Source organism: Vipera ursinii (genome assembly GCF_947247035.1).
Source record: "Vipera ursinii genome assembly, chromosome: 2".
NCBI lineage: Eukaryota > Metazoa > Chordata > Lepidosauria > Squamata > Viperidae > Vipera > Vipera ursinii.
The window spans coordinates 143,213,796-143,228,965 of NC_139513.1; the positions used below are offsets into that span (position 1 = coordinate 143,213,796).

Sequence of the window (15,170 nt, forward strand, 5' to 3'; positions counted from 1 at the left end):
ATTGTCCCTTCCTCTTCCATAGGAACTGCCCAGTGAAAAATGACCCAGCAAATGCAGAGCTTACAACTTTCCCAGACCAAAAAAAATAACCCTCCATCTTCTCCCAATGCTGCCAAGCGTCTCTATCGGAACCTGTCCGAGAAGCTGAAGGGAAGCCACTCATCTTTTGATGAAGTGTATTTCAGAGCCCGGACAGACCGTCTCAGTCTCCGAAAGTCTTCAGTGGTAAGTCTTTGGCATCTCCTGCATTCGTCCATTCATACAATTTAATGTCATATCTGTTCATGGTTCACTCCAATAGTTCTTACATTTCTCTCCCCAGGTGATGCCGTTATCCTTCACCAAATTTTTGCCCATGTAATTCTTTGAATACTATATCAGGGAGATGTTGGCGGCATCAGCGAGGATAATTACAGTCCTTTCCAGTAAAAATATGAGGGGAGATTATATTGTTAAGGCTTAATCACATTTACACAGCTATTCTATAATTTAGCTTCGATGGGTGAGGCACACCATTACCAGATTGGTATATAATAGCCAATATAAGATTGTGTGTGTGTGTGTGAATAATAGGATAACAGAGTTGAAAGGGACCTTGGAGGTTATCTAGTCCAACCCCTGCTCAGGCAGGAAACCCTATACCATTGCATTGCAGACTAATGGACATATAATCTCTTTTTAAAAACCTCTAGTGCTGGAGCACCCACAACCTCTGGAGTAGGAGCCAGTATTGTCTTTGGGTGATTGTCTAGAGAAGACCCTGAGGTTTTCTTGGTCATATTTTTGGAAGCAGTTAGTTCAGTAGTTAGGCTGTCCTGAAGTCACCTAGCTGGCTTCATGCCTAAAGTGGGACTTGTAATCTAATGGTTTGCAGCTGATGCCTTTAGCTACTACAAACTAACTCTCCATATATACTATGCATCAGGAATAGTGGGAATGGTGTGTTTTTAATTTTTAAAAAAATGTCCACCAAGGGCAGAAAGGGTCATGGCTATGGTATTACTGGTTGATTTTTTAAAAAACTTATGGGTGATGATGTTTTAAGTAAGATAGGTGCATTAAACTTAGCAGAAGTTTACCATATGCACTTCTTTTCCTATTTTAATAAAAGCAAGCAACCCATCAAAATATGTACCACTGAATTTCTTTGGCATAATCTAATAGGCTCTGCCTTTATTGATCTGGGACCATAAATAAGTAAATGGATTCTGCTAGCCTCAAATGAGCTCACAGGTTGCCTGCTTTTCCTACACATGCTTGGCCCAGTTCAGAAAATCCCCAAGTAACCCAATAATGCAAACGCAGCCATGTCTTTGAAAATATCCCCCAAGTCCATATGCCAGAGTATCAGCTTCAGAGTTTCAGCTTCAAGTAGTGTTTCTATCCCACCGATCCCAATAAATCTTGGTGTGCGAATGAGCTATAATGCTTTATTCATAGTTTTGGTAGTTGAACATAGAATAACAGAGTTGGAAGGGACCTCGCAGGTGAATTGTGTGTGTGGTCAGACACTGATACTTGCTGAGCATTTGTTGACCGGTTGAGTTAATTCTGCTGCAGATATGCCCCTCCCCTGTGGTCACTAAGCACTGCCCTTTGTGACCCTTTTGGCCTGGGTTGCAAAGGGAACAGGATCCTTGTTTTTCACAGAGGCATCTTGTCTGATCTTGGCAAATGCTATTCAAGCAAAACGGGTCTAACAGTCTTCTGTAAATTCAGGTAATCGGTTCTTAAACATATATCCAGTGGTCTTTTACTGGAATGTTATAAATTATTGGAATAACTACATGAAGAGTCACTTATTCAAGGTAGTGTTATATTCTAATACATTTCAGATGAGAAACTATCTTGGAAGATAAGATAGAAAAATTGACTCAATAGAGGTAAAGATATTTCATCCTATTTTGGGATGGTTAGGTCATTGTAACCCTAACCTGAAGACCTCATTAGGGATAGATTAGCCTGGAGAGAAAGAATCAAATTAGCATTGTATATATTGTTCATTTTGTAGTAAAAAATTCCAGCTCAACCATGAACATATTAAATGTAATTAAAACATATATCAAGCCATGCACATATTTGATTTTATACACTATTTGCTTCCAGAACGTTACTCATATATCAGTTTTCTAAGAATCTGAAGGAAATGAATCCACTGATTGCACTGAATTTTAGTCAGATCAACAAAATATTATCTCAGGAGCTTCTGTTAATCAATTATATGGATAAAATCATGTCGTTAAAGGTGATAGTAAAGCAATGGGGCAAAGAAAGAATCCTTAAATGAGGATCATAAATGGGATGGGGTGTGGGACCACATCAACAGTCCTCTATCCAACATTTTTTTACCGCCGTGCCAGCTGTTCCAACCCGAATATCTTGGCAAATATCTGAAAATCCCTTGGTTCAATGTTCCTGAGAGATTCCTGTGCAACCAGGAACCCAGAGGGAATATGTACTGTAGTAGATGGACATAGAAATGGCAGCAGGGTCTGCTCCAGAAGATCTTTCAACAGACTTGACAGTAGCATCTGATGCTCTTGAGCCCCAGAGTCTGAGTGGCCCAGGAGGCAGGAGGGATTGGATTCAACTCTTACACTTGTTGTTGTAGATCATGGGTCTTCAAACTTGGCCCTTTTATGACTTGTGGACTTCAACTCCCAGAATTCCTCAGCCAGGCATGTGCCTGGATGAAGAATTCTGGGAGTTGAAGTCCACAAGTCATAAAAGAGCCAAGTTAAAAGACCCCTGCTGTAGATACCGTATTTTCCGGCGTATAAGACGACTTTTGAACCCCTGAAAATCTTCTCAAAAGTTGGGGGGTCGTCTTATACGCCCAGTCGCCTTATACGCCGGAAAATCACTGGGTGGCGTCTGGCGGGAGCCGGCAGGGCAGTCCTGCGCACGCGCGCACTCCCCGGCTGCTCCTTAGCAGCTGGGGAGTGCACACGTGTGCAGGACTGCCCTGCCGACTCCTGTCCGACGCTCTTCGCTCTTGAGGCAGCAGCTGCCTCAAGAGAGAAGAGCGTGGAGCCGGCAGGGAAGTCCTGCGTGTGTGTGCGTTTGCAGGACTTCCCTGCCGGCTCGCTCTTCCCTCGCGTCGGACGGGAGCCGGCAGGGAAGTCCTGCACACGTGCGTGCACGCAGGACTTCCCTGCCGGCTCGCTCTTCCCTCTTGAGGCAGCAGCTGCCTCAAGAGCGAAGAGCGTGGAGCCGGCAGGGAAGTCCTGCGTGCGCGTGCATTTGCAGGACTTCCCTGCCGGCTCGCTCTTCCCTAAGAGCGTCGGACGGGAGCCGGCAGGGAAGTCCTGCTTCCGTCTGATGCTGCGCTTCCGCCGGGCGGTGCTGGCCGAGACGAGCCAGCAGGCAGCCGCCGTGAGCGCGGCGCTGAGGGGCAGCAGCCCTACGCGCAGCAGCAGCCGCCGGCTCAGCAACAGGTCCGAGCGCAGGAGCCGCACCGCCAGGATGCCCCGGAAAAGCAGCCACACCGAGAGGCTGCACGCCCAGTCCAGCTCCATGAGGGGCAGGCCGGGAAGCCGGTCGGGAAGAGGGACCGGGAGCCCGGGCCGAGCACGCCTCGGCCGACGGTGAGAGGGAAGCGGCACATGAAAAAGAGGCTGCGGGCGGAGCTGCCCCGCCCTGCACCAAATGGGAGAAGTTCAAGGCCTGGGGGGGAAAGCAGGAGGGGCGCCGGCCGTGGCGGGTGGCGGCTGCCCTCCGGCGCTGCCTGCCGCCCGGGAAACACTGCGTCTCGGGGGCCAGCAGAAGCGCGGGAGCAGTGGGAGGGCTGGCGGGGCCAGTCGGGCCTTCGCCTCCTCTGCGACGGACAGGGAGGGCAGGGCATGTAAGTATTTTCTGGCGTATAAGACAAAAAACCTTGAAAAACTTCTTAAAAGTAGGGGGTCGTCTTATACACCGGGTCATCTTATACGCCGGAAAATACGGTACTCAATCAGCCTAATCATAAGACAAAGAATGCATTCAATTTATATTGTTTAACATTGATTGGTGCCATTATGGACAGTATTACATGAGACATTCAACCCCTATCGTGCATTTGTAGTTTTAACTAACGTGTGGGAGTAATGCAACTTTTTTTTCTCCCACTCTATTACTGCAAAGGAAATGATTCCATTTAACTCTTTCCCATGTTTATCAAAACTCCCCTTTTCCCTTGTGATAGGGGGGATTCTAAGTTATATTGAAAACTGCAGTCCAAGACTGCATTTCTATCATTTCCAATTAACTCCACCTACTTTTGGTAAGAACTTCACTTTTGAAAAACAGAGTGACATACACAATATACACATATTGCTTATAATGGTTTATAAGACAAGCCAGTCCATGTTCTCATTAATTTAAATGCAGCCAAAGCTGATTTAAAAAGAGCATGGTGCTGTTTAATTTCAGTATAATAGCGCAGACAAGTGTTTGCTAGCTAAGCGCCTATTTCTTTTCCTATGAATTTATAGGCTTTTGGGCTATTTTGTGCCTGTTCTGAATCCTGGCAATAAAATTAATCCTAAAACTTATCATAAAAAGGATTCACAGGAAAAGCATATGATTGCCCTGTTTATTCATTTGTTTATTTAATATCCTGCCTCCATTATTTTTAAAAATAAATCAGGGCAGCAAACACCTCAACACACCTTTCCCCCCCTATTTTCCCCACATCAACGACCCTGTGAGGTGGGTTGAGCTGAGGGACAGTGACTGGCCCCAAGTCACCCAGTCTGCTTCCATATGTAAAGCGGGGCTTGAACTCACAGTCTCCCCTTTTCTAGCTTAGTGCCTTAACCACTAGACCAGGGGTAGGCAACCTTGGCTCTTTTATGTCTCGTGGACTTCAACTGCCAGAATTCCTGAGCCAGCCATGCTGAGGGGAAAGGGAGAGGTTTCCAAGCTGAGCCATGCTGGCTCAGGAATTCTGGGAGTTGCAAGTCCACGAGTCATAAAAGAGCCAAGGTTGCTTACCCCTGCAACTGGCTCTCTTGTAGAAAATTAACTTCTTTGGGCCCATTCACACACACTGTAGATAGTGATAAAATTGTTTTACACCACCACGTAAGATGGCAGGTGAGGGACTCACATGAAGGAGAAGGCTAATTAGAACTCTGTGGTGTGTAGTTCGTGCTGGCTTTGAAGAGAGTGGGAGGAAGAGGATTTACTGGATTCGTCAACTGCAGCCTCTAACTAGGACAGTTCTGCTTTTATCTGCCTTGTTTCAAGTGGAGGGTTCCCCGCCCCCCCCCGCTCCGCTTAAGTAGTTGCTTTTGTGTCAGTTAATTTCTCCAGAGATGCACGTTCTGTGAACTTCACAAACGCATCCAGCAGGAAAGCTCAAGCGTGGCTCAGGCAGCTCTTTGGAGCATTGTGGGAAAACATATAAATTTGTGGGATAATTGCTGTGCCACGATTCTGTAAGAATGTATCATGTGGTACATTTCTCACCACAGAATAAAGACTGAACTGTTTTCTTTCCATCCAGGAAAGCCCATTCTATATAAGTAATGGCTTCTGGCCACTCTCGGCCTAACCCAGGTAGCTCACAAAACAAGGAAAATCCCCTGCAGGGGACAAAATCTTTGTCCCCCGCCCCCTTTAATGACCCAACCCCAGTTCCCAAAGGGAAAAATTGCTTTGGGGATACGGGGTCGAAATCCTATGACGTGATAGCAGTATTCTAGCATTTGAGGCGCTACCACAAAGAAGAGGGGGGTCAACGTAGTCTCCAAAGTACCATAAAGCAAGGCAAGAAATGATGGATGGGAACTAACCAAGGAGAGAAGCACACACACTTACTTCTGTATAGTGAGATTTTCTGCAAATGGCACATCATGACCGGTATGTTTTCATTAATTGTTGGAGCGTGAACTTCTATTGCAGTGGATCTGTCCAGTGAGCTATAGATTTAATTCTCATGAAGAAGTATCAGATAATGATGGGACATTTCTGAACCTGACTTTCTTTCTCAGGATTATCATTATCAGGATTATAAATATTTATTTACAGCGATTTTCCAGCCTTGGTATTTTTCAAAAGCTAGTCATAATTAAAATCTCAGTAACACATAAAAAGTATGATAAATGGTGCAAAAGTTACAGCTAATAATTGAGAATTCAGAATTCACCAACCATAACATAGTAACTAAACATGTTGCTTTTGAAAGTCACTTTCACTTGAAAGTAAAGGTGGTCATTTGGAAGCACTTTGAAGGAAAGCTTTCAGGGTGGGCTCCAAGTCTGAAGAGACCTTAATGGAATATTCTTGGTCCTCTGGTGTTCACTTCCAATGAATGCTGCTCTAGGCATTATGAGAACCTTATAAATGTCACCCTCTCACTGTTGAGATGCAATTGACCAAACATATAGCATTGTCAGATTCACTCTCTGAAGTAAACTATGGCTCTACTGTAATTGGCACTTACTGTGGCTTTAGAAAATGGTGGAAAGGGGAAGGAAAGTGAGTGAGTGAGAGAGAATAGCATATATCCATTTCAATCAATCTCAAGTTTCAGAACAGAATTGTGAACAAGGCCTGAGACAACACTTGTCTTAATATTGCCCATGGATAAAGCTGGATTTATCCACCCGCCCCCACATCCATCAGAAAAAGAGCTTTAGCATCTTGTTTTGACACATTTCAAGATCAACCCTATACCAAATGTCTAGTTGTCTACTTTCATATAGTTACTGAAATGTACAAAAATGTTGAGTATCCTTTAAATAATATTTTTAGTTCAACATTTTTAAAAATTGATGTAAAAGTCCATAAGGTGCACCCAGTTATTTCACCAACAGAACTTCCAGTGCTGTGAAGCCATGTTCGAAGCTGTGGAGCAACAGGACTTGGATGCTGTCCAGGTTCTCCTTTACCAATACACACCAGAGGAGTTGGATCTCAACACACCTAATAGTGAGGGATTAACAGCTCTGGACATCGCCATCCTGACGAATAATGTGCCCATTGCCAAGATCCTCATGAAAGTTGGTGCAAAGGAGAGTCCACACTGTAAGTATCGCAGGAGGCAAAAATAGCTGAATCATAGTAAAAATGTTTGAATGAATCAAAGGGGAAGTAGCACACGGTTCTTTAAAGCCACTTGTATTTTGGCTTGTATACAATCAATCAGCAAGAAGAAGAATCCTATCCTATCCGGATCATGGAGAACTGGTAGATATTCCATAGTTGTCTACTCAAAGGCTAAAGTGTTTATACCAAACAATTATTATTAAATGTACTTCCTCAGGATTTGTACATGCCTGTCCCATAAATTCCATTTTACATTTGGTGGGGTCAAGATTCCTCTCTTTAATTCTGTCTTTTGGAACCATTTTCAATCATGATTCTATTATTGACCTTTTTTTAAATTGAACTATGTTTACAGCTATGTTGTATCTTTGAAAGGTTGCTAAACAAATGGTTATAAGTCAAGGACTACTTATATGCCCCTGTAACTTTGTTCTAACATGCTTTTTGTGTTCAGATCCAAAAGCCTTGTATAACTTCACAAGCTATATAATAATTGAGCACAATGCATACATGTGATAGTGGTGTGTAAATCATGGCAAACCAGAGTTAAAAGCAACTATAAAAAGGTAAAGGTTCCCCCGCACATGCGTGCTAGTCGTTTCCGACTCTAGGGACCGGTGCTCATCTCCGTTTCAAAGCCGAAGAGCCAGCGCTTGTCCGAGGACGTCTCCGTGGTCATGTGGCCGGCATGACTAGACGCCAGAGGCGCACGGAACGCTGTTACCTTCCCACCGTAGTGGTCCCTATTTTTCTACTTGCATTTTTTACGTGCTTTCGAACTGCTAGGTTGGCAGAAGCTGGGACAAGTAACAGGCGTTCACTCTGTTACGCAACTATAGCCTAATATAATTTATAGAGCTGGCCAGTGGAATTTTGTTTTGAACAGATATGAGTGGAATACAGTGCTTGTCATAAAATAGCTTTTCCCCAGTTCTGTAGGAAGAAAGCATACAGACCCTACTGTTGTGGTTGCAGCCAGCTATTGGCCTGGCAGGAGGACAGAATGGAACAAGGCAATAACAACCATTTAAATCATCTATTCATTCCAATGTGACTAGTAAATAAAGGCCCTGTGGATATGCCTGGAAAGTTTTGATTTCATTTGGATGTCAAGCTTAATACTCGTTGTTTTTGTCCCCTCTGGACCTCTTAAGGATATTCATTCAAATCCAAATTTGAATCTGGGATTAATGTTTTGAAGGAAGTGGTGCTGTGAGATGCTATAAAGCAGCATTTCCCTATATATTTCAGAAATTTAAAATGCTTAACCTTAAAATTTTAATTCACAGTGCCCCTTTTTTGTCACATCTCTTCATCTGATTGGAGAAAAGGATTTAATGAACTAAGTTATTTTAAGCCACAACGGCAGTAAAAAAAAAAAACCAAACAGTTTGCAAATGGGCATTCTTGAATAGTAATTTACTAATTTGTATCACAGGCCAGACTCTCATGTGGCATATGATCATACCAAAATGCGTTGCTGGCAAAATTTTGATGGAGCATGAGCTTTTATATTAATGCATGTTTCACTATCATAAAAATGATGACTAAATCATAGAGATATAGAAAGATTGCAAAGGTGGTTTTTGAAATACTGTGTTGGGGAAAAAAACCTAGTAATACATAAAAATTCAAAGATTAGACAAAAATCCCTTTCAGCAGAATTTTGCTTGGGTGAGATACACTAACTGAAAAACTCCCATTTTAAATTGCTTGCAAAATACAATCTCAACGATTACTTCCTTTTTAAAGCTACATGTGATTTTGTTATTTTGCAGTAATGAATAAAAAGTCTTTGGGCTACCTATTAGTATTGCAACATCCTGTATTTGGCAATAAAAATAAATGTCCTTCAAGTGAAGTTTGAATTCTTGTGATTATAAGGATATATCCATAGATCACAGCATGGAAGCTGTTCATTATTGCCTTCTTCAAGCTACTTTTTCAACTTCCCAATTTAGCTTATAGCCGTCAGATTTCCTGATGGTCTCTTATACAAATCTGGCCCTGCTTAGCTTTTAAGTTTATCTAAGATTCTGTAAGTGCTTCCAGCTTGAAAAGTGTGTGTAATGTGTGTGCGTGTATGTGTGTATGGATGTATATGTATATAGATAGTCCTCGACATGCGACCACCATGAAGCCCAACATTTCCATTGCTAAGCGAAACTGTTATTAAGTGAGTTATGTCTCATTTTAATCATGCCGTCCTTAAGCGAATCTGGCTTCCCTCACTGGCTTTGCTGTCGTAAGCCAGCTGGGAAGGTCACAAAATGGTAGTCACATGATCTTGGGACACTGCAACCGTCATAAACCTGCACAATTAGTGCAGGTTCGCATCCCACCAGGCTCAAGGTTGACTCAGCCTTCCATCCTTCCGAGGTAGGTAAAATGAGGACCCAGATTGTTGGGGGCAATTAAGCTGACTTTGTAATAATGCCGCTTGGGATGTGTGTGAAAGCCCTAATAAGCAGGCATATACATAGAATGAAGGCTACTGCTAAGCTTGTAAGCTGCCCTGAGTCTTCGGAGAAGGGCGGGATATAAATGGAATTAAAATTAAAAAAAATAAATAAATACGGGCCAGTCGCCAAGCACCCAAATTTTGATCACATGACCATGGAGATGCTGCAACGGTCATAAGTGTGAAAATCGGTCATAAGTTGAGGACTACCTGTATGTGAATCTCTACCTACCTACCTACTCTATGTGTCTATATGTATGGGTCCTTGTTTATGTGTGTGTGTGTGTGTGTGTGTATGTAAAAAAATTTTTTTTGAGTTGTCACAGTTGTGACTACAGCTTGTTGATGGCCTTAGGTTAGGCTGATACAGGCAATAAGATTTAGCACGTTTGTATATCTCAGGAACAATGATGTGTTATTTTATTTTATTTATCAAGTTTTTACAACAGCCCCTCTCCCATCAGTTCAAAGACAGGGGATTTGGGGTCTTCTAAAGGTGACCAAACCAAAGCCCCCCACCTTGCTTCCAATTCGCCCTGGTGGCTCAGAGCAGTCTTGGATTCAGTCACCTCAGAAGGAGCACCCCATGGATTACCCATCCCCAGACTAATCTGAGATGAGAATTCATGAGGTGAAAACAGCCCTCAGTGTGTTCAACTGCCCATAGGATGCTTTCATTTTCAGTAGCAACAAACCTCACGGGAAACCAAGCAATGGCAGTTGTAAATAAGCAGACAACCTAGAGCCAAGGGAGAGTTTGGGGCTGATCAGACCCCAGAGAGGATGCCTGACCTCTGGCTGGAAGATAAACCCTCAACCACAGGTCTTCTTTGAACTTGCCTGTGCCACAGCACAGACTGCTCTCGGCTGACCCTTGTCCAAAGCCAGGCTGTTGAGTGCCTGAGGAACAGCTCACCTGCTTGATGACACTGCCCGCTGTCTCCATTCAGGGAACCGTCCCACCTCATTTTCCTTCCCTTTTGTCTGTGTGCTTGTAAGGGGAGAGCATGTCATTTGTGGAATTTGCTAACCGTAGTTTAAACCGAGACTCAAATTCTGACCTCTTACTTAGAACTTTTAGAACATGGAAGGATGCTTCTGCCGAGCATCCTTATTGAAAAGCTGACTTGAATTCCCCCCCTTCTCCATCTGTGATTGGATTAAAGACTTTCTAAGGGACCAGCTACAAACAGTGAGGGTCGGGTCTGTTTCATCCACCCCCCTGAAGCTTTGCACGGGCTCACCACAGGACTGCATGCTTAGCCCCTGCCTGTACTCACTGTACACATACAATTGTGTATCATCCGACCCATCCACCGCGATCATTAAGTTCGCAAATGATACCACCGTAGTGGGTCTCATTACAGGTGAAGATGAAACAGCGTACAGGGGGGAGGTACAAAAACTATCCTTATGGTGTTTAGAGAACAACTTGCACCTGAACATCGGCAAGACGAAGGAGATGGTGCTAGACTTCCGAAGGAAAAGAGAGGAACCTGCCCCACTTTACATTGGGGGGAGGGCGTGTGGAGAGAGTCTCCTCCTTTAAATTCCTGGGAGTCTACCTCTGTGAAGATCTTACCTGGAAAGTCAATACAACCCAGGTGGCCAGAAAGGCCCAACACAGACTCCACTTCCTCAGGGTCTTGCGAAAGAACAGGATAGAACAACGACTAATGACCTTCTTTTACCGGTCTACTATAGAGAGCGTCCTCTCGCACAGTATTGTGGTTTGGTATGCTGGCCTGAGAGCTGCGGATAGGAAGATATTATAGAGGGTGGTGAGCGCAGCACAAAACATTGTGGGTTGTCCCCTGACACCACTAGATGACATCTCCAGGGCTTGCTGCTTTGGAAGAGTGAGGAAAATTCTCAGGGACGACTCACACCCTGGCCGGTACCTCTTTACTCTCCTACCGTTGGGTAGGAGATACAGAAGTATAGCCAGCCGTACCAACAGGATGAAGAACAGCCTCTATCCATGGGTTGTCAGGCTCCTGAATGGGAAATAACTCTATGTATGATGGACTTGCGAGGCCGGTGTGCTGTGCAATTAGCTCACATGGTGTAACAAGATGGTGGGTTTGTTGTCACTGAGAGTTGGGGGGGCATGAAGGGAGGCTCAGCCAATCTCACTGTACACATGTTGTACTTTGATAATAAAGTTTTATTCATTCAAGTAACAGAGTTGGAAAGGGACCTTGGAGGTCTTCTAGTCCAGGGCTTTTCAACCTTTTCACCGATTGTACCACTTTCAGGATATGGCAACATCCGAGTACCAACAGTCACCTAGCAAGGTGTCAAAAACCTAATGACCCCCCACAAAAATGAAAAAAGTGATGAAATACAGGTAGTCCTCAACTTACAACAGTTTGCTTAGTGACTGTTCGAAGTTACAATGGCACTGAAAAAAGTGCCCCCCAAGCCACAGCCAAGTAAGACATCTGCCTGCCTGCCCAGCGGCACTCTTCCTCCTGTCCAAGGTTTTCATTGTTCTGAGGATTTCTGTTGAGGATTGGCAGTGGGGGTGAGGTGGGGGGAGTGTTTGGTTTTTATTCCTCCCCCCCTGCTGGGTGGTTGCAGCAGGTTTTGGTCTTTTTCACATGACCCTGGGACACTTTGACCGTCATAAATATGAATCATTTGCCAAGCATCTGAATGTAAATCACAAGACCCTGGAGATGCTGCAACATTCCAGCTGATCGGCACTTCTGGGCTCAGCAGAAGCGCCAGGATCAGCGCTGAGCTCCACTTTTCTAGGATGGTCGTGTACCACCTGCCAGGTGCCAATGTACCACAGGTGGTACCCGTACCACTGGTTGAAAAGCCCTGTTCTAGTCCCATAATGAAACTGTTTCTTCAAGAGCTCAAATTTAGCAAACTCTGCTGTTATTTTAAAATTAGTTTAATTAATAACATTTAGTATGGATCTGCCAGTCTCTGTGCTCCAGGAAATTGTACCTAGAGGCTACAATTTCCTAGCATTTTTTTTAAAACTGGCCTCTTTTAACTTTTCTGGGAGATTTTTCTCTCTCTCCTTGGTTACTGTAGCTGTTCAGTGAAAAGAGTTGTGTCATTTAATATTTATTTGTTTATTTTTCTGTCATGGTTCGTGACTGGAGGGGAAAAAAAAAGAATCAGGGGTGACAGGGAATAAAGCACGTGATTGACGGCTAAAGTAACATTCATTAGGCATGACAAATCTACAGGAAAACACAGCCTGGAGTGTTCTAAGCAGCGATTTAAAAACACCAAAAACACGGCTGAGCTGATTTTTCATTGACCATCTGTAAGTAAATGCAGACTGATGGCACGGAAGGGCAATCATAAATGAGTATTCATTTCCTGCCTTTAATGCAAACATGCCTGTGAACGCAGGCCAGGTACCTATAGCCGCTTCATTTCTGTGGTTAAATAATGCACCGTGCTGATCACCATTTGCATTTGCTATCTCCATCCATTGGAAACCTGAAGAGGAGAATTTTATAAATAGATCACTGCTGCAAGTGGGGTCCTTCCCCCAAAGCTGATAGCTAAGATGGGATGCAAATTGGTATATCCACTAGATGCAGTGAGCTAATCCTTTATGGGGCGATTTGCTTTGCTTTGCTTTGAAATTCAGACAGTACAGGTTGTCCTCGACACACAACCACAATTAAACCCAAAATTTCTGTTGCTAAGCAAGGCAGTTGCAAAGTGAGTTTTGCCTCATTTTACAACTTTTTGCCACAGTTGTTAAGTGAATCATGAGTCCTTAAGCGAATCTGACTTCCCTCATTGACTTTGCTTGTCGGAAGCTGGCTGGGAAGGCTACAAATGGCAATCACATGACCCCGGGACAGTGCCAGTTGCCAAACACCCGAATTTTGATCATGTGACCATGAGGAATGCTGCAACAGATGTATGTGTGAAAATCGCTCAAAAGTCACTTTTTCAGCGCTGTTGTAACTTTGAAGAGTCACTAAATGAATGGTTGTATCTGTATGGTTAAATATTATGTTTTGAGACTTCATGTGTAATGTGAGCCTATTTATTTTGGCTTATTCAACAAACTACGGTTAAAATAGACCATGGCTTAACATGCTCTGGAAACTCTGCTGTAATACAATTAAATGTTTAAGAAGTTGTCAGAGTATTTAAAGACACGTTTCTATAAGAAATGAAAGCATGTTTGCATTTACCATAAATTGTTGGTGACAGTGGAGTAAGGTGATAGTTTAACTGCCAAGGAATTCTGTATATATCTGTTTAAAAGTCTATTTAATCACTCAATAACCAGCATTTGGTGGATTTGCAAACATAGCAAGTTAACAATACTGGTTTATAAACACAGTGACCAAATTAAACAAAGCACTACTGTACTTTGTCCAAAATTTTATACAACAAAATGAGAAAAAGAATCTTTCAAAATTTCCTACAATTCATTAAAATGCATTTTATTCTAACTTAAATTATCGTTGCAAATTTAACATCAAAAATGACATCAGTGTGGCCTTAAACATAACGAGCAAGGTCCCGAGTTATATTACAATGCAAAATGTAGAAAATTTAAAACGCTGAATCTAATAAATCTTTAGGGAGATGATATTCAGATCAAATGCATTAGAGTAGTCTCTGTAAATCAGTAATTTGAACAAAGAAGGTTAGGAAAAGGAATTATCTTCATAAAGGTGCTTTTAATGTATATAATGTGTGAGGTCAAAATCTTACAGATGAAATGTATCGACTCAAATAAAGAAAAAATGGTTTAATATATACTTGGAACAATCTCCACATTACATTTATGTGCTGTAATCTTCTTGCACATGTATCTTAGTATCTTCTTTAATACAGTCTGGTTATTTGTTTGTTTGTTTGTTTTTAAGTAATCATTCTATCCAGGAAGCAAAAATGTAGGCAAAATATTTATGGCTTGTGCTAAAATGGTCACATGATTGCTTTTTTGGTGCAATATTAAAAGCAGCCAACTCCATGGAGTGGCTAGTAAGCTGTTTAAGGATGCAGGAACAACACTGAAGTTCCCTATAGGTCACAACTACACAATATATCAATATAACAAATTATCAGCCCTTCAAAGGAGGCCAAATCAAGAAACAAACATCACAGGGATTCCAGGGACATTACTGATGAAAGTATAATAACAGAATCTTGAAAGTCTGTCCAAATTTCTCTCTGTCCCATCTAGGCTAAAAAAAACATCAAGGCAGTTTATTTTGAGTTTCTTTCTCACACTTGCGTCTGGATTGTACAATCCTTCCTTCAAGTCCCCTTCTTAATGGTTCTTTCATACTTTTCCCAACATCATCTCAAAATTCCTCTACCCAAATTTATTGCAGAGCCATAACTTTGAGCATTACTGACTGATGCTAGAACCAAAGAAGGATTTCAGCCGAAGGTTCAGGGACCGCATCTCTGAGAAGATGCTTGTTTTTGTAGACGCTAAAGGAACCCTTGATAAGATAGAAAACCAGCTATTAGTTACTGCAAAGTGTTAAGTGTCAACCCCACATCTAGAAGACAGAAATTCAAATGTTATGTGTACTTTTTTCATCCACAGACAGGTCACTTCACAACTGCCCTGTTTAATAGTGTTTGAAATTAATGGCAACCCTGAAAAAGTAACTCTACAGCTTGTTCTCGCACTTATGACCATTACAGCATCCCCATAGCCACGTGA

The 15,170-nt window shown here is 42.8% G+C and overlaps 1 protein-coding gene across 1 annotated transcript in view; it reads left to right on the top strand.

The window, feature by feature from the left end:
- Positions 1-25: 25 nt before the first annotated feature.
- The window catches only part of ANKFN1 (ankyrin repeat and fibronectin type III domain containing 1), a gene marked incomplete at its 3' end in the record, with an annotated part of 133,031 nt that continues 117,886 nt past the window's right edge, over positions 26-15,170 (top strand). Inside the window, exons 1-2 of the mRNA XM_083353610.1 lie at positions 26-225; positions 6,801-7,011. Of these exons, the coding sequence (XP_083209736.1) occupies positions 40-225; positions 6,801-7,011 (397 nt within the window). The 5' untranslated portion in view covers positions 26-39. The remainder of the gene's footprint in view (positions 226-6,800; positions 7,012-15,170) is intronic.